Source organism: Stomoxys calcitrans, chromosome 4 (genome assembly GCF_963082655.1).
Source record: "Stomoxys calcitrans chromosome 4, idStoCalc2.1, whole genome shotgun sequence".
In the NCBI taxonomy this organism is placed as follows: Eukaryota; Metazoa; Arthropoda; class Insecta; order Diptera; family Muscidae; genus Stomoxys; species Stomoxys calcitrans.
In genome coordinates this window covers 122,232,810-122,259,667 of record NC_081555.1, presented here as the reverse complement: position 1 = coordinate 122,259,667, position 26,858 = coordinate 122,232,810, and the positions used below count along the sequence as shown (strand labels likewise).

At 35.9% G+C, this 26,858-nt stretch overlaps 1 protein-coding gene and 1 long non-coding RNA gene across 2 annotated transcripts in view; one reads left to right on the top strand and one right to left on the bottom strand.

Moving 5' to 3' along the window:
* The window catches only part of LOC106092358 (uncharacterized), a 324,230-nt gene that overhangs the window by 154,997 nt on the left and 142,375 nt on the right, over positions 1-26,858 (bottom strand). The window lies entirely within an intron of this gene.
* LOC106095976 (cytochrome c1) lies at positions 19,353-20,200 on the top strand. Its single transcript, XM_059368108.1, has one exon. It carries the CDS (start codon positions 19,432-19,434, stop codon positions 20,086-20,088), a length of 657 nt encoding a protein of 218 aa, XP_059224091.1. The 5' UTR covers positions 19,353-19,431; the 3' UTR covers positions 20,089-20,200.

The window sequence follows — 26,858 nt, the reverse complement described above, 5'->3', positions numbered from 1 at the left end:
TCATCAGGTATGCGTTTGACAAGCCAGGTTGCGCAGACGAACTAAGGCATATCCTTCATCAGCGTGTAACCTTAAGTATTAAATTGTTCAAATGGTAAAACAGTGACTTCTGCTTCATTGTTGTTTATTAGCAGGGTTAGTGCTACGCGGCTACTGTAATATCATCCACATCTTCAGCACTCCGTCTGTAACTGTCTCCAGATTTACTTCTTTGTCTCCACATGTGCCTTTATCAAAGCAATCCGTTTGATGTTTAATTCTTTAATAGAGTTTCCGAACCATATTTTGGTCCCTAAGCATCTCTGTTTATTAATGGAATGTTGAAGTGCAAATTTACAATCATCTCGTTCTTTCATTTTCACGTCTTTCCATTTCTCTCTTCTTACTGCAGAATAGACTTTGAAGCTATCTATTTTCTGCTCATAACTCTGCTTCGCCCAGCATTTCTTCTAAGTCGAGCAGACCAATAAAACAACTGGTTTTCACAAAACAGCTGTTCAATGCTGCAAATTTCAGTTGGGAAAATAACCACCATTAGAAAATTGCAAGCTTTCAAATACCAAAACTATCAAAATTTACCTTGCTCTGACGCTTTCTCTCACTCTCTTCTGCTTCTGCTAAAGAAAAATATTTATCCAAGATCTCTTTCCCCGCGGCTGCCTTGGCCTATGTGCTATACCTAGACTAGTTTGTGCATTGTTGGTTATTTTGAGCACACTTTCTTACTTAAAATTGAGGTTTATTTTGCATTTATTGTAAAGAACAAGATGAAAGTTATGTTTCTCTGCTTTCAGGACAAGTAAATACCTGCACAGGTAATCTGAATAGTCTATCATCTTAGAAGTGAGCCCTAAATGTGACATCTGAGCAAGTTTAAAGACTGTTGTACAGCACACTTCACCGAATGGTGATTGTAAATTTTCCTATTAAAATCAACTCTCACCAGTAGATGGCGCTAGTGGTAAAAGAGTAACTTTAAACTAATTTACAGTGATACATTACACTTTATTTGATATTGAAGAGCGTGTTAAAATCATATTCTGCCTTGAACTGGCTATCCGAGCTTGAAAACTATTAATAACTAGGGCGTAAATGTGACACCTATGCTAGGGTAGGAACCTCCACCCTTTAGTAGATGGAGCTAGTGATATTGTTTTTAAATTAATTGTTATTATGACAGAGTTCCACTCATCTATTTATTTTGAAACAGTGTATAGATAAATAATAAAAATTAGAAAATTTAGCCTAGTTTTAATTCATGTTGTGGAAATAGTTCAGTAACTACATCTTATTTCCTCGGACTTGAGGCATCTTTAGTGACTAGATCTTTTGGTATAGTTCTTTGGAGTCTTCTGGTGACTGGATAGTTTCGAACAATATTATTTAAGTCACGACTAAACTGGACTCTGCAGTTTGTTCGCATGTTTCAGGGGGTATGGATTTCACATCGGATATTGTTCGAGCTACCAAGTCTCTTTGGAGATCGGTGTTTCGTATGTACCAATCTGTATTAGGCGTGGTACGAAGTACTAAATTTTGAGTTTTTTTTTTTTTTTTTTATCTTTTCTACTTTATTCTTGACAACGCATCTCCAAAGCTGTATTCCGTAGATCCGTAATGGTTTGATCAGTTGATTATAAAAAAGAAGTTTATTTTGGATCTGTATTCTATTGTTCACTAGTATCCAGTACAATTCGGAGAATATCAAGTCAATGGGCGTAGCGTGATTTCTCTATTACGTAGGTCCTTATTGGTTTAATCACTAGATAATACAAAAGAAGTTTATTTTGAATCTGTATTCTATTTTTCACAAGTATTCAGTACAATTTGGAGAATTTTAGTGGAATGTGAATAGCAAGTCATTGGGCAAATGTAATGTAGACAAATGTAATATCTCCCAAACGATGTCAATGTTAGTTGTTTTTGCACCTTTGGGAAATAAGACCGTCTTTTGGGCACAAAAATATTTTTTGAAAATGATTTTGAAACTATGATGAAAATAGATATGACATATTACCAAACTAACCGAAAAATTATGAATGTCATAATGTCTCAATGCCATAAAACCCAAATGAATAAATGACATTAAACCCAACATAATTTGGGCCATATGACACATTTTTTATGTATTTTCTAAAAAATCCAAAAATAACATTACATAAAATTTGGAGTCCTCCGAAGGGCTGAAAAACCAAACATTCATTTGCAGTGGGCCTTACGTTATTGGGATAAAAAACAGTGTATTGAGATCATGTTCTGCTACATTAAAATCATATTTCTGCTCAGAGAGCAGGACCCAAAAACACCATTAGGTGGTTTTGCATTTATACGGATGTAGTGATTAATTAAAATTTGTTTAGCAAACTTGTTTTCTTTAACTAAAAAAAGTCTCTTCATTTCCTTAGTAACTAAGTTTTTATTTTTACAACATAAAAAAGTATGTTCTTAATTTGGTATGACTATTTAGAAAAGGAAAGTGGATTTTAATGACTTTGACATTAAATCGTATTATTTTTTTAATATGGAAACCATCAAATGCAACAAAACACTCCAATGGTTTCCAGAAATGTCACTCCTAATAATTTTACAACAATTTTTGTTTGATTTTTTTTGATATAAAAATTTGGCGACTTTTGACAAGCCAATTTCCCTCCAAAACATGATCTTAAATGAAGAGGAAAATTTTTTGTTTAGTGTCATTCGTCCATTTTACGCCAATCCAAATTTGATTGAGATGTTTCTTTCCTAACTCGATCTAGAATTTTCTAAGACAGCTCTATTCTTGGTTATTTGTCTACCCATTCGTCATTAGTGGGTTAATTCTGTTTAACAAATGACTTTGCTGGCGCAAAAGAAAGGATGGTTTATATACTTTAGCGACAGCTGGCATGAGAGTTCTACTAGCATTTATATTTGAAGTGTCAACTTTTGAAGACAAAGCAAAAGCTGAAAATCAATTAACAATATTGATATTTTTATGGGTATATATCATTCTCGATAGTTCTACAGTTAGTCGTTTAGTTATAACAACAGATTTTCTTTCTTCTATATTCCAATTTCTTTTATTCAACTTAGATTAAATGTTCTGGTTTAGCATTGGTGCTTATAGAGTTACATTTTTTTACATTTTCGTTTAATCTCTTTTTTATTCACATATTTTAAGAAAATATGAATATCTCAAATATTTCATTTAATGTAAAATCTTTGCAAATATTTCATTAATTTTTATTAATTATTTTAATTTTACTTCAATCAAGAATTGTTCCCCCCCCCCCAAAAAAAAAAAAACAACAATACAAGAACACAAGTTTCGCACACCATTCATTTTAAATAGTTGGAGTATACCACAACTGCCTCTAAATATTTGCGCTTTGAATATTCTTAGTAACCCGTCCATTAGAAAAATTAATCAAATAACAAAGGATTTCCCATAAGGGATTGGATTCTTTGGCAAAATGAAAATAAACATTTTTTTGAGTAATAAAAACCAAGCATGCAAGCAGTAAAAACACCATAAAGAAAGAGGGCTGATATTCAAACTGTTGAATAGGAAAAGGAAGTGAAATAAAACCATTAATTAATAATTTAAACGTTAATTTGAATCTGTTCTCTCCCTTAATAAAACAAAATTAAAATAACAACTAATATACTAATTTTTTATAATAGCATTCTGAGGACTAGCAATTTATAGCAAAAAAAAAAAAAAAAAAAACAAGAAAAAATAAAAAATAAAAAATAAAAAAAAAACCAACAAAACCAACAAAACGAGAGCTTTAAGCACTTATATTGATCTCTAATATGATTTGAAATTCAAAATTAGGTAGCTAGCAACAAGAAACGTTTTGTAGAGTTTTATTCTTTTTCCTCATTCGGTTAGGTGTTTTCGATCAAATAAAAACCGCCCCACTCTAAATTGTACATAGACTTGTAATATATGAACTAGGAAAACCAAAGTAAGACAAAACCAAAATGAACTTTAAAAAAAGTGTTTATAGTTATAACTGCCAAAAATGAACCTACAACAGTAAAACACTAAGGAAACAAACAAAACAAAAAAAAAACCTATACAAGAAAAACCAAAGATACCAAAAACGATGTGAAAAAACGGCGTAGAAACCAACAAAAAAAAAGATTAACTCTATACAATCTGACATTTTCCATTTCTCCAATTAAGATGTTGTTCATGCAGAGAAGGCAAAACTAAAAAAAACCATACACTCTCACAATAATTCACATTATTCAAAAGAAAAAAATTTAGAAATACCAAAGAAACACTTTTGCATAACACAACAACAAAACATTCAAAGAAAACATATAAATAACACGAAAGAAAAAAATTTTGTTCACTTTTCATAATTTTTTTGTTCAAACGAAAACTACTTTATGGCATCGGTTCTGGGATTTCTCTTATAAACTTTTTAGTTTATTGTCGGTCATGGCAAATTGAATTTTCATTAAAAAAAAAACCCCTACTCCTTACAAAAACAAAACACTTTTAGCTTGATCTGTTCCTTGGATTACGAATTATAAATATTTACTCTTAAAAATAAAAAAACGAAAAAAACCCAAAAAAATTATATATATATATATATATAAAAAACTAGGAAATTTATTAATTATAATAACAAGACAAAAAAAACTGTAACTGCAAAAGCCGACAAAATGTGTAAAATATTTATAAAATAAAAAAAAACGAAAACGCAAAAAAAAAAACAAATCCCGAAAAGAACTTAGCATAACTCAAAATTTATTATATACATATAACTACAACTAGATATTAAATACAAATCCAACTTTTCTCCCCCTCTACAAAATAACATGGATGGCCATTCTAAATTTAAAAATTTAATAAAGTCTTTTTAAGGCTTATTCAATAATTTCGTTTTTTAATATCAACGCCATCCTGATATTTGAGGAAAGAAAGTTTAGCCCTTTCTTATTGTAAATTTATTTCGGTCATTAACATACTTTATATTGCCTCTAAATTAAATTTAAAATTGATGAAGAAAACAAAAACAAACTACATACATAATTTGTATAATATAACATTAACGTAAACTAAACTAGCCGGTTTATACAAACAATGTTTTCTATAAACAACAAATCCCACAAAAAAATTATAAAAAAAAAAATTAAATCCCCCCCCCCCCCAAAAAAAAAGTAAAATCTTTAAAGCTAGTTTAATTTAAAAAAAAAATAAAACACTAACGTAATCTAGTAAAATAAATAGGAAATATTAACAAAATAAAATTTAAATAATAAAATTATTATAATTATATATATCTATATATAAATATTAACAAAAATTGAACTGTATTTATAAAACAAATAAAAAAAACAAAAATAAACAATATAACACCTGCCTTCAAACAAAAAATTTTATTATACCTTAAAAGTAAAACAAAAATAAAAAAATATTCATTAACTTCTTAACATTAAATGAATTTAAAGAAAAAACCAAAACTTAAGGAAACACGCTAACATTTCGCGACCCAAAAAATATAAAAAATCCAAAAAAAAATATATATTTAAACAAAGCCAACTTTTACAATTTGTAAAAATTATCAAAACTTTGCGTTCTTATTACAAAATTTTACATTTTATTATTTATTAATTTTTTTCAAGTCATAATTTAACTATTTTTTGTAACAAATCGAAATAAATGCAAAACCATACATTTAAACAAAACCAAATACGTGAAATACTTTCATTACTATTAACAAAATAAAAACCAACAAACAAACAAAACAAACATAAACTATAATTTGGCATTTAATAAATAATATTTCAAATAATAAAAACCAAGAAACCAATAAGAATAAAAAAACAAGAATATATATACATACATTTAAATCTAAAAACAAGAACAAACAAACCGAAACAAAATGAACTTTTTTTATTACCAACCGAAAACATCAATCTTAACAAAAACCAAAAAAAAAAACATAAAACTAAAACCGCTTAAATTGACAAACAATTAAAAAAATAAACAATTTTTGAATTTAAATAAAAATTAAAAAAGAAACACGTAAATTTTTCTTTTTTTCTTTGTTGAAGCTAAAATTTGTAAATACTTAAAAACAAAATAACACTAAAAACAAAAAACAACCTAACTCGTAAAACCATACCAAAACCAACAGAGTAGTTAAACAATTTATAATAATACTAAAAAAAAAACAAATAATAAATAAATAATAATAAATATTATTATTATTATAATTTATTTCTATTACAAATGAGAAAAAACATAAGAAAACCAAACGATTTTTTACCAAAAAAACCAAAACAAAAACAAAACATTATATGATGATAAATGACCCAAATAAAATAACAAACAACCCAATTTACAATAACAACCAAACAAAAAACCAGTAACAACAACCATCAAATGATTGCTAAACAAAATTCTTTGAACCGTACACCCCAAGAACAAGAAACAAATCAAATCAAAGAAATTCTCAACAGATTGATATAGAAAAACAAAACAAAAAAAATTAATTTTTTTGAGTTTAAAATTTACAAAAAATATTTTTGTCAATTTTGGAAACGAGCCAAAAAGTATTGATTTTAGGAAAACAATTTTTTACATTACTCAAAATTTTAAGAAAACTTGTTTTGTCATGGAACCTTCTTTTAAATATTATACGTGGGAATGTTACTCATATAGGATTCACTGAATAAGGTTAAGCCCAGCGATCAGCCGACATATAATTTTGTTAATTATTGGCAGTACTTGGCATTGAGAATGTCAACTCGTTCTATATTTACATTCATTCTTCGTTTACGTTTTCTCCTATTTGATGACATTTTCAATCGGTATATTTGACATCCTCAATGATGTTCTTTTATTAGTGAATCCTGTTACTCATATAGGTTTTAAGGAGTTACTCGTAATTGTAACAATCAATCAAAGAAAAATAATGAAAAGTAATTTAAAATACCTTATATAATTCCAATAAGTTCAGTGTAGACGAGTTGGTAGCATTTTTCCTTGCCACTAAGTAAGTATGGATTCGATTCATATGTTCTTATACATATGCATATATCCTTTAAACCATGTTTACACTTGGAGGAAATCTAGACTTGTGGCGAGATTTCGGAAATCTTGTATTTTGCAACGAGGTTTCCCATACATTTTCAGTATGAGCAAATCTACTTATTTGAGGAGATTTGCAGCAAGTCCCCTTTGCAATTCAGATGCAACACTGAATTGGTATTGAATACCTGTTCTTATCGGTAGTTTTAGACAGCACTTTTTCTCAACATTTGACAATTTCTTATTGAAATGATAAAATTTTGTAATGAAATTTAATAAAATCGCTTCACCAACTTAATTTCTGACCACAATATATATGCTGAATACAATAAAAATGCTGATCAAATAATAACGCTGTCAAAAACATCCCTGTTGACAAATACAAATCAAATGAATCGTAATGTTTTGGAGATTATCTCAAAACAAGTGGATTTGGGTTCTATTGTAAACGTGGTTTTTTACAATCGGAGAACATTAAAAATATTACAATAGAATGTGAAAATTTGTTTATTGTTAAACTTTTTCTGGGATCTGCCCATAGATTACAACAAACTATGTCCAAGAGTAATGTGTTTAGTGTGAACGATGGTACAATTAGGAGCGTCATTAGCACAACAAAAAAATCTACCCCCAACGAAACTTTCTTGGGTGGCAAATGCCTTAAATTGAAATGTCAAAGTGGTTTTCGAAATAAACTTTTTTTACAACTTAACTTCATTAAATGTGTTTCATATTTGTATTTTCTTCAACTATAACACTGTTTTTTTTTTTCTTTGCCTATGTGTGGCATATCGCATCAAATAATAGAACATCTTTTTAAGGTTTAAGAGAAAAATCGCAGCTGCGTTATTAAGCCTTTGACATTAAGATTTACTGCAAAATCACAGCAAAAATGAAAAAATTGTATTCAACTGTTCGCATGACCTCAACTTATAAGTGCATCCTGAGTGTGAACATAGGGAACATCAGCAAGCTCTCCCCATTTAGCTATATCGTCAGACAAAACCTTGGCTGGGTTGCGATGTATGGGTTGCTTCCAACTCTCTTTTTGTACAGCGGATCCATGTGTTTCTCGGGCGTTCCCACCTTCGCTGTCCCACAGGTTTCTGTCTAGGGCATTTCCGTTATATTATTGCGCGGTCGGCGTCGGATATGACCCAACTAAGTTAATTTTCACTTTCGAATTTCCACATCGACATGGGAAGTGTTTGTTCTTATTGGCTATTCTTCATTTGAAATGCGGTTTGACCAGAAAATTCGAAGTATTTGTCATAGGCAGCAATTAAGAAAAACTTGGATTTTGCGGGTAGTTGCTTGTAAAGTAAACTGTTGAATATTCTGCTCAAAGCAATGTGCAAAGAGGTATATATCTCCAACTAAGTCGTTCATACCCCAGCGAATGTCATAGGGTTCCTCAGCATTTGTTGCCTCTAAGACGGTATCCAGTAAAATATAACGTCGATGATAGATGCACACTTGCTTCACAATTTTATTGATCTTGAAAGGACGACACGAAAGGAAGACTTGCCATCACTGTGTTTATTGCGTCTAGCAATGTAATCAACCTCGAGTTTTTACACTGGATGAGGTCACCCTTCTTTGGGATTGTGACCATGATCCACTTCTCCCATTCCGAGGGGACAGCGTTTTTAACCCAGGCCTATGTAATTATTAGGGTGATCGCTTGAGCTATGTTAAGACCGGCTAATTTGCCGTTTTTGAGTAACACCAAAACGGCCTCAATCTCTTCGCAGGTGGGTGGAGCTGTAGATATGTCCCTGCTTGGGTTTCGACGCACAGGTGTCGGAGCTTGCGCCCTCGGTTGCTGGCTCTTCGTCCTCACTTACTTTCCTATTAATATCACCGTTTTTTGCCTCCGTTTAAGCCAGTTTTTTGTGGCAGTCTGCATTCAGAGAGTCAAAAAATCTTGGATCATTCACAGCCTTCAATTCTTGCCCAATTATTATGCGTAGCCCTTTTGTCTCCTAGCATTGATAAGAAGTACCCTGCCTATGTGTGACCTTAAAGGATAGTTCTTAAAAAACCGATCATCAGTTGTATGTCATTTTCCTCCACTGTTAAACGTTAGTCGTAAATTTGTCACTTTTTGATGTTAAAGTCACTTGGTGTGTGGCAAAACTTTTAGGAACTTCGTCTGTAGTAAAGGATGACACCATTCTTTTAAGGCAAGAATGTTTCGTTTACAGCAAAAGATGATTTGTTGCACGTATAGATGTTTCGTTTGGTTTTTTTTTTATTGTGTCTGTTCCATTGGGCAAAGAGAGTAGATCAGTAAGCTAGTAGTCAGTTTTGGTAGGATCACAATCATGTGCAGACTCTGAAAATAAGAGTTTACTTTAGGTAGATAAAATGCTCGTATGTACAATGCCATAAAAAACAAACTCGCACCAAAAGTCACGGGGATGGAAGCAATGAGAATTTCTACAGCGCATAGATTATTTGCGATATAAAGAAATATCCATCCTTTGTATTTGTCATAAATTTTTGTCATTTTATCAGAAACAAAATCCCAACGTTTTAATTATAGCTTGCGGCTACGGAATAATTTTTTTGCGTATTGCAAGTTCGTCTGCTCTGCAATTTCCTAAGATATCTCTGTGGCCCGGCACACAGAACAGTTGCATATTACACTGCTCAGCTATCTCATTTAAAGATCTGCCACAGACACGGCCGGTTTAAGGAACCTGCTTTCCTGTGTGATAAGATATTTATGTTAACCATCGTTAAATGAGTATAATTAAAGACGCCCACTATAACCAGTTTTCTTTCCATATAGGCATATACAAAAGAAACACATTTCAATATTTCTGTTTCTGGCGTACTCCAGTTTTCGAAAATGGAAAATGAAAAATTTCTTTGTTTTATATCTTGCAAACCTTGCAACGTTAATGTTTGAATGTATAGTCATATCAAACCTTTATATAGTAAGAGGAACTGCAAGTGGTTGCAAATCTTAAAAGAAAATTTAGGCAAAACAATTTTCTTTTTTGTTTAATAACCTTGCGAGGACTGCAAGGAAAAGTAGGATAAATAAAAATATTCGACGGTGGATGTAACTCTGTGGCATGCCGTTTAAAGCTAGAAACCTAAATCGCTCAGCACTCATTGATATGAAAGAGGTATGCCGTGGCAAAACTTATATCGTTGATACAAGCCGCTTGATTCATTACTTATAATGTTATGTCCCTGAAAAAACTTTCACATGCATCCCTAAAAATTTTGTTTGTGGTCCCCGCCAGCATTCGAACCCAGGCGTTCAGCGTCATAGGCGGACAAGCTAACTTCTGCGCTACATTGGCTTCCATCTTCTACAATTTCGGATAGCTAGATTTCAGAATATTTTTCTCACTTGATTTTTCAACACGCTATCGGTCAGAGTTTTGGTCTTCTCCTCTTGACTCATGTTCGACTTTCAGAATGGAGGTAGTTACTACTCCCGATAATCGACCCATAATATCGCTGTCGTCGGCAAAGCCAAGCAGTATATGTTGTTTGTGTATGCTGTGTCATACCTATTCGTACCTACATCTCGTTTAGTCAACAAATTTATGGTGGATTTAGCGTAGTGTCAATATGTGGTCTTAAAACCTTTCACACAATACGCTCAAAATTACCTTGCCTTCTACGTTTGAGGAGACTTACTCATCGTTAAGTCCTTTTTATATTATTGTCTTTTCTTCTTTCTCGCTTATGGGACACGATCTAAAGTACTCCAGATGGTAGGCCATGGGTTTCTGCCGACTTGTTATTGCACAACCAGGTTGCTGGTAACATGACCTAATTTTTGACTACATTCTATACCTTCATTATGGATTGGTTCCATGGCCTACTTGTCGCTGAAACTGGGATAAATATTATTTTCATATCTGTAGTATTTTATCTGTAGCTGTTAGCAGATTTCCTTCCTCGCAATTGTTGTTTGATCATTTGGTAGAACCACGGACTTTTTTCTGACTACTTAACATAGCTCACATTCGCTTACACTCATGTCTTTCTATTACTCATCACTTTTTGCTTCTATTCTTCCGACGTCCAGCTTCCGTGAAGTATCAGTACGCTTCTCAAGCTCCCGAGCATGACCTTGGAATTTTTTCGTGTTACTTTTCAGTTTCACTGCTTCGGATATTCATCTCATTCCATTTTAGGATTTACTATATTTAAAATTTTTAATATAGTTATTTGGCTCGTTTCCAAAATTAGCAAAATAAAAACTACGCATTATCATAGATCGATTTTTTTATATTATTTATTTATTTTTATTATCAACTATTAAATAAACAAATAAAAACAAATTTTTGTCCACACCACAGACTAAGAATAAAAAACCAAAAAAAAAAACAAAAAATATTATAAAATAATAAATGAAAACCAAAAATAATTTAGTTATTATTGTTATAAATAAATTATAAAATTATGCATAATTATAAAATGAAAATCCGAAAAGAAAAACTGCAGTAAAAAACTAAATAATTTTTTTCAAATACATGAAAACATGAAAATTAAAAAAAAAATTAAAGATTTGACTTTTCTTTTAATTGGATATAGAAAACACGTTGACGCGATTTTACAAGATGCTTCAAGGATTAAGGTAAGATGAATGTGATTAAACACACCACCTTAGAATGGAGGTATACTGCCCATAAAAATTAGTCTACCTATATCTGCAAACATTGTCTTCTGATATAATATTAAACAATTTAAATGTTTAACAACAAATGTGGCATTTGCTATAAATTAATAATAAAATTGCCAATTGACTTAAATATTTTGTTTGAAAGAATAAATATAATAGTAGTAGTTATTTTGTCTGCTATTATTTAAATTCGTTCAATAACTAGTACATTGTAGAAATTTGGAAAAATCGTATTCTGCTTAGTAGCTGCAGTCAGCGATTTCGAGACGAAAGTCTCAGTTAGGGTCAGGTGGCAGAGACTCTTACTTCAATGCTGTGTGCCACTGATACTTGAAATAACAAGTCGAGTTACTGACACCTTTAAATAATCAATGGCCAATATCAGCGTCTGTCCCCGGTAAGGGGGCGTCTGGAGGCGATCATCGGATGTTGTATCAAACTATTTGCGATATCTAGGGATAAATGTGCGATCCCACATAACCCAAGCGGTGGTGGCGCCGCTCCACTAACCCAACCCCGGAAAATTATAAGAATTACTCTGTGAAACAAGAGAATAATAAATAAAACGGACACCCCTAACGAACCACACAAATGAAAAAAGGACCATAATTTGCGGATTTGCACCTGGAATGTCCGGACTCTATACATACAGTCGAATGTATAGGGGAAGTACAATGCAGAAATTACCTCCTTGCAGGAAGTGCGATAGACTGAAGATGGCGTCACAACAACGGTGGCGAACAATACTATAGCTGCCATAACACGAGACATGAATTTGGCTGCGGATCTGTATAAAGTCGGAGACTGAAACACCTTCCCTCCAGCTTTTCTCCGGTGGATGCGACGCTTGCACAATCCACATAAAAGCCAAATTTTCAACATCAGCCCATTACAAAGCTACATAGTAGTTCCCAGATTAAGAAGTAATGAACCAAATGGATGACGTTGTGATAGATGGAAGGCATTCATCCACCATGTTAGATGAACGATCGATCCGTGGAGCGAACATAAATTCATATCATTACCTTGTTGCAGAAAAGGTTCGCATCCGTTTGAGCATGGCGAGAAAAGTACGATCTGACACTGGACATTGAATAACTGCAAACACAGCAGATGGCAACGGCTTACTCCTTATCCCGATGATATAAAGGCGCATTGGCAATCCGTTGCCTGCTCAATACTGCAGAATCCGTAGTTGGGTACCAACGAAACCATGGTACGAACAAGAGTGTCGAAATGCTACAGAAGCTGAGAATGCGGAATAGAAAGCAACTCTGCAAATAGTAGCAACACGCCAGATGAAGTGGGGTGTCCGACGATGGCGGCGAAGAGGAAACCGCCGAACTCTGATGCTGATATAGAATGTTTACCCCCTAGCAAGAATGAGGTCCAAGAAGCAGTGACCGACTGAAGAATACCAAGGGACCAGGAGCCGATGGACTGCCCGCTGAAATTTTTAAGACTGGAGCCGACACGCTGATAGGGCGTATGCGTCAGCTCATCTCAGCCATCTGGCTAGAGGAACGATAGCGACATGTCCAGATTTTACGAAAAATAGGCGATCATATGCTTGGAAGTGCTTCGTGCGCTAGCAACTTTTGTTGGATTTGGCGCATCTTGAAACACCCATTCAGTAGACTGTTTGTTTTTGTTTCGGGCTCATACGAGCAAATCCATGATTCGTCACCAGTCACGATGTCATGACGTGTTTCAAAGCAAAGCGATGATATTTTTGGAGCATTTCTTTCGACCAATTGATACGAGCCTTTTTGAGCGATTGACACATTGTGTGGGATCCAACGAGAACAAATTTTTTTGACTGTCAAATGTTCATGCAATATTAAATGTATGCTGGTCCCACTAATGACTATGGTTGTCTCAATCTCACGATGGACGACCTTCACGAAATTCGTCTCGGAGTACACTACGACCTCGATTGAATTCACCACACCATCGATAAACACTGGTCCTTGTTGGAGCTTCATCACCAAAAATTTAAATAAGTTCATCGATGCACTGTTGTGACAAATAATCGCACTAAAATGTTCACGATTAAAACCACTTTCTTTTTGGGCGAGATGAATCTTTAAGTTTCTGTAAACAACCCAAATAGCGCTCGTATGTCAAATGTTCTGAGTACGTATAACCTCAAAAATAGCAAGCTTTACGATAGGGCTGTCATTTGGCAGATTGCAACACAAGGGTTGTCCAATCCCGAAGTATAAAAGGTGAGCAAGAGCTTTATCAAGTTAAAGACCGATATGGATCGTTAGATATGGCTGTAAGAAACCATACAAAATACCAAAATTTCAGACAAATCGAGTAATAATTGCGCCCTCCAGAGGCTCAGAAAGTCGCTGGGGAGATCGGTTTATATGGGAGCTGTACCAGGTTATGGACTGCATAAGACCACTCTGAAAAAATGTTTGTCCTAATTTTCAAGACCCGAGCCTAAGGATAGCAAACTTATTTAAAGATGACAAATTTTCCAATTTCTTAAGGAAAGGATTTTTTATTTTAAATAGTTTTAAATGGTCGGTTAAGACAAAAAACTAAAATGAAGGTTAAAATATCGTTGAAAGTTGGAAAATTTAACCGTAATAGTGAACCGTAGTTAAAGACGCGAAAAGGACAAACAAATAGATGCGTCTTTATATGTTTAATTTTTTCAAGTTAGCATCTTAGCTAAATGACATATATATAAAGTGACAATCATCCATGAAGTAAAATAAGAATCAATCAGGGATCAAAATTTGAAACGAATAGTCGTGTCTGTTAGAAAATATGATCTTAACTTAAATATGGCATTTTTATTTTAAAGTTTTGATTCTTTGGCTTATGTTTTCATTGCTAAAATCATATGAATAAAAAAAAATCTCAAATTTAATTACAACCTTTTTTTAGTGCATACTTGGCACAGCTGTTCGAAGTTATAGCAAAACTCCACCTGAAATTCTTCAGTCAAATCGGATAGAAATTGCTTTTTAAATGGCAGTTATATCAAAACATGAACCAATTGGACACACTAATAATCCCAACCGACCTACACTAATAAGAAGTAAAATTTCGATAAGTAACAAATGGAATGATTATGAATGAATCAATGGTGGATGGTATAATTGTATTCATTGATATTTGTTTTAATTCATTGGGGGATGGGTTGGACGAGTGTCAACGAGAATGGTTTTAGAACAATGTCGGTTCGGTACTAACGCCAATAATATTTTGGTTTTAAAAACTTTGGCGGTTTGGTAATTATTTTAATACCAAACGATACTTATCACTTCTTATATTTTAATAACACCAAGCTGTATTGTTGTGGTGCCAAAAAGGCTTACTCCACTATCAATATCGAATATATATGACAGATATTTCAGGTTATGGACCGATTTAAACCATACTTATCAAAGTTGTTGGAAGTCATAACTTAACACGTCGTGCAAAATTTTCCTATCCAAATCGGATAGGAATTGCGCCCTCTAGACACTCAAGAAGTCAAGACCCCAGATAGGTTTCTATGACAGCTATATCAGGTAATGGGCCGATTTCAACTATATTCAGCACAGTTGTTGGAAGTCATAATAGAACATCTCATGCTGCTCAGCCAAATCATGTTCCAAGATCTGTTTATATGCCAGCTATATCAAAACATCGACCGATATTGCTCATTTGCAATTCCAACCGATCTACACTAATAAGAAGTATTTGTGCAAAATTTCAAGCGGCTAGCTTTTCTCTTTCAAAAGTTAGCGTGCTTGCGGCAGACAGGTGGACGGACGGACATGGCTAGTTCGACTTAAAATGTCATGACGATCAAGAATATATATACTATATATGGGGACGAATATTTCGAGGGGTTACAAACAGAATGAGTATATTTGGTATATTCTTTTATCAGTGTATGGAAGATGGTCATAGCGCATTATTGCATATTTCCTTGAAAAATACTTAGACCATGGCAAATATTTCAAATATACTTTAAATATTGAGTCAGAAAAATTCTCAAACAAAACTAAACAAAAAAATATCACAAAACACGCAAACACATGCATTTGGAAAAGAACAGCTAGCAGACAGAATATAAAGGGTGGTAGGTTTCGCAATGAAGGCGTTTTCGCAAAGAATTCGATATAAGTACAACATACCAACATAGAGGCCACTGTAGCGAAGAGGTTAGAATGTCGACCTATGACGCTTAACGCCAGGTTTCGAATTCCTGGCGTGAACATTATAAACATTTTTCAGCGGTGGTTATCCCTCCTAATGCTGGCAACATTTGTGAGGAACTATGCCATTTGAAAGAATGGTATGGCAGCCATGTAAAATCTTCTTCCCAAAGGAGGTGTCGCACTGTGGCGCGTCATTCGGGCTCGGCTATAGAGAGGAGGACCCATATTATTGAGCTTAAAATTGAATCGGACCAGCGCTCATTGATATGGGAGAAGTTTTTCCCTCGTTCCTTAATAGAATGTTCATGGCAAAATTGCATTTGGATTTTTACAACATGCGGCCCGTGAAGCCTTCACCTAAAATTATCCGATAAGATTTCCACCAAAAATCGGAACGCTTTATACTATGTTTGGTGTTGTGGTATCTTCAGTATTTACTTTTCCATTGCAAAATACTTCGATCATAAAAAGCTTGTCTCGAAAGAGATATACAATGAAAATGATTGGAAAAGGCGTGATGACACAGTGTACAGATACAATAAACCTTAAAGACTTCGAGATGGGCATCAAGTGTTCTTAGCTCTTTCTTGTCCATGTTCACAATATTCTGAAGTCTTGTGCGTTTAAAAATATTGTCTACATTGCATATTTGCACATCCACTAATCACAATGTTTTCACTTCGACTATTACTTGTTCGCAAACCGTAAATTAAGTGACGCCACTTCTTCCTAATGACTCAATAAAATAGAGGCAAAAAAAAAACAAATTGAATGACATTATAACATAATCAAATTAGCTTGCTCTTGCAGAATAAAAAAATCACAAGAACATCATGTCTCATTGCAAACATTACAATAATTTATAATACAATCTTAAATAATAAAATATTCATAAGATTAATTTATATTTTGCATATTAACAGTTTTAGCGTAAAGACATTAAATGGTCCTTGAAACCACAAAATGAGAATGGTAGTCGAAGTGAGTTATTAAGGTTTCTTGTAAAAAAATAGTGGCTTAGGAAATAAAAATATTTTTATTAAGTTAGGTTGAAAAGAGGGTGCATATATTAATGCGCCCCATGCCACTATGGCCATACACCTTAGCCAGTAATAGGCTTGTTGTGCGCTCTGAAAACTAGAAAGTGACTACGAAAGTTTTGAAAAAGGAATTCCAAGCACTTGTAGAAACATGTTTGCTGAAAATAGCTAACTGAATATTAGTAGTAAATTTTGATGCTATTGTAGCAGTAGTTCTGCTATAACAGCAATAGTAGCAGGCTTACTGCTGAAAAGTCCGTTGTTTGCTGAAAATGACTGCTGCTTAATTATGAAGTAAATGTTAGAAGAAACAAGTAAGAGCGTGCTAAGTTCAGCCGGGCCGAATCTTATATACCCTCCACCATGGATCGCATTTGTAGAGTTCTATGCGCGGAGGCCACCGTAGCGCAGAGGTTAGCATATCTTCCTATGACGCTAAACGCGTGGGATCGAATCCTGGCGAGACCATCAGAAAAAAATTTCAGCGGTGGTTTTCCCCTCCCAATGCTGACAACATTTGTGAGGTACTATGACATTTAAACTTCTCTCCAAAGAGGTGTTGCACTGCGGCACGCCGTTCGGACTCGGCTATAAAAAGCAGGCCCCTTATCATTGAGCTTAAACTAACATCGAACAGCACTCATTGATATGTGAAAAGTTTGCCCCCGGTTCCTTAGTGGAATGTTCATGGGCAAAATTTGCATTTGCATGCGCGGTATAGTTTTTTAGGCAAATAAAGAATGATGTATAAGAACTGTTATGCTATTAGAGCACATTGAATGTTGAACATTGTAGAAGTCATTGTGTAATATTTCAGTCCATTCGGTTAAGAATTGCGCCTTGTAGGGGCTCAAGAAGCAAAATCGGAAGATAGGTTTATATGGGACCTGTATCACGCTATTGATCGATTCAGACCATATTAGACACGTATGTTGAAGGTCATGAGAGAAGCCGTTGTACGAAAAAACCACCGTTGAAAATTATTTCTGGTCTCGCCAGGATTCGAACCCAGGCGTTCAGCGTGATAGGCGGACATGCTAACCTCTGCGCTACGGTGGCCTCCACCGGTATCGGTCTATATGACAGCTATATCCAAATCTGAGCCGATCTGGGATAAATTGAAGAAAAATGTCAGAGAACCTAACACAACTCACAGTCCCAAATTTCGGCGAAATCGGACAAAAAATACGCATTTATGGGCCCTTGACCTAAAGTCGAGAGATCGGTCTAAGAAGGCTAACAAAAAAAAAAAAATTAATATACACCCATCCTTTGATGGAAGGATGGGGGGATCTCTTTTGTCTTTAAAATTCATCTCATTTTTATACTCACCACCAAACGATGGGGCTTACACTAATCTGGCCATTCCATTTGTAACACCTTGTAAATATTCAGCTGCGACCCAATAAAGTATATATATTCTTGATCGTCTGGACATTCTACGTCGATCTAGCCATGTCCCTTCATCCGTTCCTCTGTCCGTCTGTTTGTGGAAATTGCGATACCATTAGAACATATAAAGCTAGCCGCTCAAAATTTTGCACAGATAGTTCCTTTTTATGTACGTTGTTGGAGATTGCAACAACAGGCCCACATTGGTTTGGAATTAGATATTGTTCCCTATGTGGGAGCTAGGGTCCTTTGATATAAACTCTTGAACTTCTATATGTTATCCGATTGGACTGGAATTATCCGAATCGATTGAAATTTGGTGCATGTGGTGTTCTGTTACGACTTTCAACATTCGTGCCAAGTGTGCTCCAAATCGGCGTATAACCTGATAAAGCTCCAATATAAATCGTTCTCCCGATTTGATTTAGCAACTTACCAACCCAGCTATTTCCAATTTTCTAACAATCTGATGGAAAACTCTCTGTACACTGCACTAATAAAATCGTGCACTAATAAAATAATAAAGGGACTTAAACGAGAGCCGGACCATTGTGTAGCTTATAGGAAAAGATGAAATCTGATGATTAATACACCTTATTAATATCAATCAAGTGCACATTTGCCATGAACATTCCGTTCTTCTCACGCAAAGATATAGTACAGATTACACCCTGTACTATATCTTTCGGACTCGGCTATTATAAAGGAGTTCCTTTATCATTGAATCGGATAGAATTTATTGATGTGTGGGAAGTTTGTTTGTTTGTTTCTAATGGAATGTTTGTGGGCCAATTTGCTTTTGTTCTGGCATTATTTAAAAACTGTCTGGTAGCCGGCCTGAATAAATATACTTTTATTTTCGACGACCATAATGCAACATTTCGAAAATAAAAAATAAACAATAGAAAAACACCTTTCACTTGAAAAATGCAGTTCATTTTTTTTTTCTTAACATATGAATTAATTTAACAATTGAATTCATATAACAATTTTATCGCTAAACAAATGAATTAGTATAACAAGAACTGTCTAAATTTAAAAGACTTTGTATAAATATCGGCCAGAACGATAATTTCAAATCATTGATAGCTGATAGCAGCGAGCAACTTTACTTTCACACTTGATATTGCAACGTGGGCAATGAAATTTTTAAGACTTTTCCTATTATTGGGTCTTCTGATTGCGGCCTTGGGTGAAGTTGCAGCAACAGAAGAAGAAGTTTATGTAGATGACGCAGTTGCAGCACCTGAAGATGATGTATACCCCGAAGATATTGCAGCACCCCAAGATGAAGGAGCCCCAGAAGATGTTGCAGCTCCCGAAGGTGTTGCAGCTCCTGAGGAGGAAGCCGTTGACGAAGAAGCCGCTGACGAAGAAGCCTCTGACGAAGTAGCTGCTGACGAGGAAACCGCTGAGGAGCTACCCGCTGAGGAGATACCCGCTGAGGAGATACCCGCTGAGGAGATACCCGCTGAGGAGATACCCGCTGAGGAGATACCCGCTGAGGAGATACCCGCTGAGGAGATACCCGCTGACGAGGAAGCCTCTGAGGAGTCTGCGGAGGAAATTGCCGATGTGGACGCTGGTGAAGAAGATGCAGGCGAAGAATATGAAGAAGAAGAGGGCGATGGAACAGATCTGGAAGTTGGAGGAGAACCACCAGCACCTGGAACTGTCCCAAAAGGACCCGGATCCACTAAACCCAAGACCAAACCAAAAACCAAACCTAAAACCAAGCCAAAAAAACCAGTTAAACCCCCAAAAAAAGCAAAAGGCAAAGAAAAGAAATCTGGCTAAAGCGTTATAAAATCACATACCTTCAAGGGAATAATTTTCTATACAACTTAGTTTAAATGTAATTGAAATTTTTATATATTCCCCTTTAAATAAAAGAATTTTATTTTTTTTTCTGCAATTTGAGTTGTTTTTAATTGTGTGTAAAATTATTCTATTGTGTAAAATTTCAGCCACCCCCATAACACCACCCAAAAAGGACGTATTTGCTGAACATTGCAGTATGTGGAGGAAGAGGTATTTTAGAGTCGAACACGAATCTGATATATATTTTCAGGGCCAAATCACTGAGTGCCCGCCCCATTCCCCATAACAACACCCAAATAGGACGTATTTGCTCAACATGACAATTTGGGCCTTAAGGGAGTGGAGTTCGATATTGATAGCTTTTAGGGCATATACCCCAAACCGGACATATTTGGTGACTTTTGCAATAAGAAAACAAATTTGATACCCAATTTTGAGACCAATGGCAATATGCGGATCAAATAAATGATATTTTAGAGTAGAGCACTATGATGGGGTACCAAAACCGCTTACCAAAACCACCACCCCTTCTCCAAAACGCCCACAAAGAGAGAGAACAAATTTACCGACCAATATGTGGCGCAAATGAAAAGTATTTGAGATTAGAAAACGACTTTGATAACCAATTTTGGAGCCAAGTGTTTGGGGGACGCTTCATCCCATAAACTTACCTTAAACCAATGGCAATATCGGGTTTAAACAAATGGTATTTAAAAGTAAAGCACTATAGTTATATTTTTTTCAATGCTAAGTGTCTGGGGGACCACCTCATACCCGAAAAAAATCGGACATACATATTTACCGATCATGGCAAAATGGGGCTCAAATAAGAGGTATTGGGAAGTAGAGCACGAAATTCATATCCAATTTCGAAAGTCCACACTGGGGATCCACACTACCCCCTTAACCCACCAATCCCACCCCACCTAGGGGCCTTCCCACTTCCAAACTCCCCAAGGGAATATCGGGCTCAAATAATGTATTTTAAGAGTGGAGAACATCTAACATCCAAACTTAAATGGCCCTAAATCCTTTGAGCGAAATACCAGTGCCGACTAGAGTGGGGCATTCGCGATTCGGTTTACTGGGAGGGATTAATGGGGGGCGAATGCTGTATTTGAGGAGGATGAGACCTCGATCTACACCGATGGCTGCAAGATAGAGTCGGGTGTGGATTGGGGGTCTACTCTGATGAACTCAATATCAGTATGTCTCTGAGAGTGCAGGACAAGTGTACGGTCTTTCAGGCAGAGGTCTGTGCCATTGCAGTGGCCGCAAAGGAAATTCTGGTAAAGGATTTACCGCCCTCGAAACTCAGAATTGATGTGGACAGTATGTCTGCGCTCAAGGCCTTAGGGTCAAGGATGATGAAGTCGAGATGCGTGGCGGATTGTTTGGAGTCCCCGGATAGGCTCCGGGCCCACGATGTGATGCTGACATGGGTTCCTGGGCATGAGGGGATTCTAGGAAATGAGAGGGCGGACGAGTGCGTCAGGATGGGTTCGCCTGCGCCGGGCGGACCTGTCATCGGTCTTGCCTATGTGCTATTTTTCGACCTACTGAACACAGTAGAGGGTATGGCCAGGGCAGCGTCGGCAGCGAGATGGGACTCGGTGGATTGTTGCCGGCCGCAAAGGCGCTATGGCCGGTCATCTACCGCAGGAGGGAGTTGCTGGCGTTCCATAAGAGGTCGATGAGTACTTTGACAGGGGTAATAAACGGACACTGTGCCATAGGCCGCATGACGGCGCGCATGGGAATACCGCACAATGACTTTTGTAGGAGTTGCCTCGGTGAGGATGAAGAGGAGACCATTGAGCACTTGCTGTGTTCATGTCCGGGTCTGAAGGGATGTAGGCTTACTTTTCTAGGGAGCAGTTTTTTCTGTGATCTGGGTGAACTTGCGATCGTACCTCTGGAAGGTTTCCTGAGATTTGTTGAAGGAACAGGATGGTTCCGACGGGGGTGCCATATCCTCCGGCGTAAGTACATCCGTGCTTGCGTGGGGATGAGGGTTTCTTCACCACCCGCTCGGGTTCTCCATTCCTCCTGTTTTTATTTTATTTGTGTATAACCTTTAATCCGAGGTCGTACATTTTCTTTCTCTTCCCTTTCTTTCGAGGGTACCACAATGGGCAATATAGACCTTCGAGTAAACTCACCTTTGGTGGGCAACCCACTCAACCTAACCTAACCAATCTTCGTGAAAATCTGTTGACAAATGACCACATTATTACAAATTACTCAAAATCGTAGTATATGGGAGCATATCTAAATCTGAACTGACTTCCAACAAACTCTTAAGATATTGTTGTAGTCGTCGAGGAAAACAAAATTTTGGAAAGATCGGGAAATAAATGCGCTAGGAGTGGCTTATCAGTAATGTCAACGGTTAACAAATGACCGCATGATTGCAATATAAGTCCAAAGCGGACGAACATATATAGGGGCTATATCTAAATCTGAGCCGATTACGACCACACTCCTTAGATATTATGGTAGTCGTTCAGGACCAGAGTCGCTGACAAATATATCGAGTTGTTACAAACGGAATGACTGGGTTAGTCTATGCTTATCATATCGTGGTGGCTATAAAATCATTTCGTTACAGTTGCTTTTCTTACATCTGTTTTTTTCCGTCCGTCTGTCCATCCGTCCGTCTGTCCATCCGTCCGTCTGTCCATCCGTCCGTCTGTCGAAAGCACGCTAACTTCCGAAGGAGTAACGTTAGCCGCTTGAAATTTTGCACATATGCTTCCTATTAGTGTAGGTCGGTTGGTATTGTAAATGGGCCATATCGGTTCATGTTTTGAACCGATCTTGGGTCTTGACTTCTAGCGCCTCTAGAGTGCGCAATTCTTATCAGCACTACGTGTTTTGTTATGATATATAACAATTGTGCCAAGTATGGTTCAAATCGCTCCGTAACCTGATATAGCTGCCATATAAACCGATCTTGGGTCTTGACTTCTTGAGCCTCTAGAGTGCGCAATTCTTCTCCGATTCGAATGAAATTTTGTTATGATATCCAACAACTGTGCCAAGTATGGTTCAAATCGGTCTATAACCTGATATAGCTGCCATATAAACCGATCTGGGGTCTTGACTTCTTGAGCCTCTAGAGTGCGCAATTCTTATCCGATTGGGATGAAATTTTGCACGACGTGTTTTGTTACGATATCCAAGAACCGTGCCAAGTATGGTTCAAATCGGTCCATAACCTTATATAGCTGTCATATAAACCGATCTTGGGTCTTGACTTCTTGAGCCTCTAGAGGGCGCACTTCCTATCCGATTTGACTGAAATTTTTCATGACGTATTTTATTCTTACTTTCAATAACTGTGTCTAATAAGGTTCAAATCGGTTTATAACCAGATATAGCTGCCATATAAACCGATCTGGGATCTTGACTTCTTGAGCCTCTAGAGGTCGCAATTATTATCCGATTTGCCTGAAATTTTGTACGACGTATCCTCTCATGACCATCAACATACGTGTTTATTATGGCCTGAATCGATCTATAGCCCGATACAGCTTCCATATAAATCGATCTTTCTATTTTACTTCTCTAGCCCCCAAAGGGCGCAATTCTTATTCGAATTGGCTGACATTTTACATAGATCTCCAACATATAATTTAATTGTGGTCCAAACCGGACCATATCTTGATATCGCTCTAATAGCAGAGCAAATCTTTTCTTATACCCTTTTTTGCCTAAGAAGAGATGCCGGGAAAAGAACTCGACAAATGCGATCCATGGTGATCCAGATTCGGCACGGCCGAACTTTGCACGCTTTTACTTGTTTTTTATATGTTTATATGTTGATATAGCGCTCACACAGAATTATTTTTCATATCTAAAAAATACTAGAATTTCGATTAAATTCAAAGCAAAATTAGATTTTGTAATATGTATACCATTAAAATCTTACATTGATCTATCTTTCTGAATAACGACTATATAAACTAAACTTCTGACTTGTGGTCGTTGTATGTGCACACTTTAAGTTCAGCTTAAAATATATATTTAGCCATAGGCAGTGGGGTTTTCCCACATTTGTTTCGTTAGAACACACAAAAATATAAAACAAATATTTGGCAAATCAACAACTGTTTTCTTATCAAAAAAGTTTTTAAAATTTTGTTTTGTTGCTTTCAACAAATAAATGAAAGCATTAGGTTTGTATAGAGAACAATGCCTTTAAGCATTGTATATAGGTTGCTTGGTTTCACATATTTGGGAGCTTATGACCTGAAGTCTTGAACAATGCATTATTTTTTAAGAGTAATATTATAAAACACCTGTATCTAGTGACTCCTTGAGCATATGCAACAAGTTTCTACGACAAGCTAAAACGTTGCATTTCTAAAAAACACTTTATACAGTTTATACTGATATTGACCTTACGAAATGGAAGATGCTGGTGTTTGCTAAAGAGAATGAATGTGAGAAGAGTCTCAATAATGAAAGTCAATGATAATGAAAAGACTCAAAAACTATGCCGAACTATGCTATATCTATATTTTTTTCTGTTATAAAACATGCAATATTTAAAAAGTGATCATGGATTTTAGGAAATATTGTGGGACAGTCTAATGTACATACAAAATTTAAAAAGACACTTAACTATTCTTATTTTCCTGTTGACCCGAAAAAGCAAAATACGAATTATTATAGCAATCATTTAACGATAACCCTTGCCGACATGACGCACATGGGAGAAAAACGAAAAACTAGTAAAAAGTATACCTTGAGAAAACGTGTAGATATATCTCTTAGAAATTTGGAATGGTTAGGTCTGAGGTGTCAACAAGATCGTGGGCAAAATTTCCAGGACCAAGGATGTCGGAGGGTTCTTTGGCTGGTTAGTACTCAAATCAAATCCCTACGAAAAAGTCCTCTTGAGGTCTAAAATATCTCCACTGGTTTTGGAGATATTTGACTTTTATTTTCTTTGCAATTTTAACCGAGATCTTCGTGTTTTGCAATTTAAGAAGGCTGTTGTGGTTCAATTTTCAATTTTACGCATGATATGGTTTCGTGACAAAATTTTCAATGATTTTGCTGCAAGTGTGCTATACAAAAGGCACAAAAGGTAAGACAGAAATAGTCTTTTTATGCCCACTACCGTAGGATAGGGGGTATATTCATTCAGTCATTTCGTTTCCAACACATCGAAATATCAATTTCCGACCCAACAAAGTATATATATATATATTGGATCGTCGTAAAATTCAAAGACGTCTATCCGTTTGTCCGTCCGTATGTTGTAATCGCTGAAATTTACCGCAGATACGTCTTTTTGAAGCACGATGGTTAAGTTCTTGAACGGGCCCAATCGAACCATATTTGGATATAGCTGCAATATAGACCGATTTTTCGATAAAGGGTCTAATGCCCATAAAAACTTTGTTTTTCATCCGATTTTGCTGAAACTTGAAACAGTGAGTAGTTTAAGGCCTCCCGATAATTGACCGAAATATGGTTCAGATCGAATTATATTTAGATATAACTACCATATAGACCGATCTCGCGATAAAGGGTCTGAAGACCATAAAAGCTTTATTTATTACCCGATGTCGCTGAAATTTAAAACAGTGGGTTATTTCTAGCCTCCCGATATGTGACGTAAATATACGTAATATAGGCCTCCCGATAATTGACCGAAATATGGTGCAGATCGGACTATATTTAGATATAGCTGCCATATAGACCGATCTCCCGATAAAGGGTCTGAAGGCCATAAAAGCTTTATTTTTTTCCTATTTCGCTGAAATAGTGAGAGAATAGTGCGCAGTTTTAAACCTCCCAACATCCGACCCAAATATGGTGCAGATCGGACTTTTTGAACCGATTTCGCTAAAATTTGGAAAAGAGGGTCATTTTTTGCATCCTGACAGCCGGCCTGAATATGGTTCAGATCGGACTATATTTAGATATAGCTGCCATATAGACCGATCTGCTGATAAGGGGACTGAAGCCCATAAAAGCTTTAGTTATTACCCGATTTCGCTGAAATTTCAAACAGTGAGTAGGTTAAAACCTCCCAATATCCGACTTAACTATGGTTCTGATCGGACTATATTTAGATATAGCTGCCATATAGACCAATCTGTCGATAAGGGGACTGGAGCCCATAAAGACTTTAGTTATTACCCGATTTCGTTGAAATTTAAAACAGTGAGTAGGTTAAGACCTCTCAACATACGAGCTTAATATGGTTCAGATCGGATCGAATTAGATAAATTTGCCAAAACGACCAATATTTTGTTCTACAAAATTGAATAGTGACATATATAATAGACCACTCTATGTCCGTGCCGAATTTGTGTGGTTAAAGTATTCAATTTTCACCGGATTGTGACGAAATGGGGTTTATATATATACCCGAGGTGGTGGGTATCCAAAGTTCGGCCCGGCCGAACTTAATTTTTTATTACTTGTTTTAATCCATGTAGTACATATTTTGCGGAAAGTTTATAGGTACTCAAGCTAGTTACGGCGGTGTTTCAAGAATCTCTTTGATAATGAGAGAGACCACCATAATTGGTCTCGGGGATTTGATGGAGAAGCTACCCCAAATGTCTTAAGCTCGGCTTCGTAAACGCCAAAGAAGTCATGCAAAAGACTGCGGTAACCTGTGGGGCAACTCATCCCATCAATTGTTGAAAACTTGTCTGAGGAACTATCGTCGACATTGCTAAGGCCTGACAGATTGGTGGAAAGGGGATCCCTCTGCCTCG

Excerpts from the sequence above, each read along its gene's own strand:
- LOC106095976 (XM_059368108.1), top strand. The coding sequence starts at position 19,432 with ATGAAATTTTTAAGACTTTTCCTATTATTGGGTCTTCTGATTGCGGCC.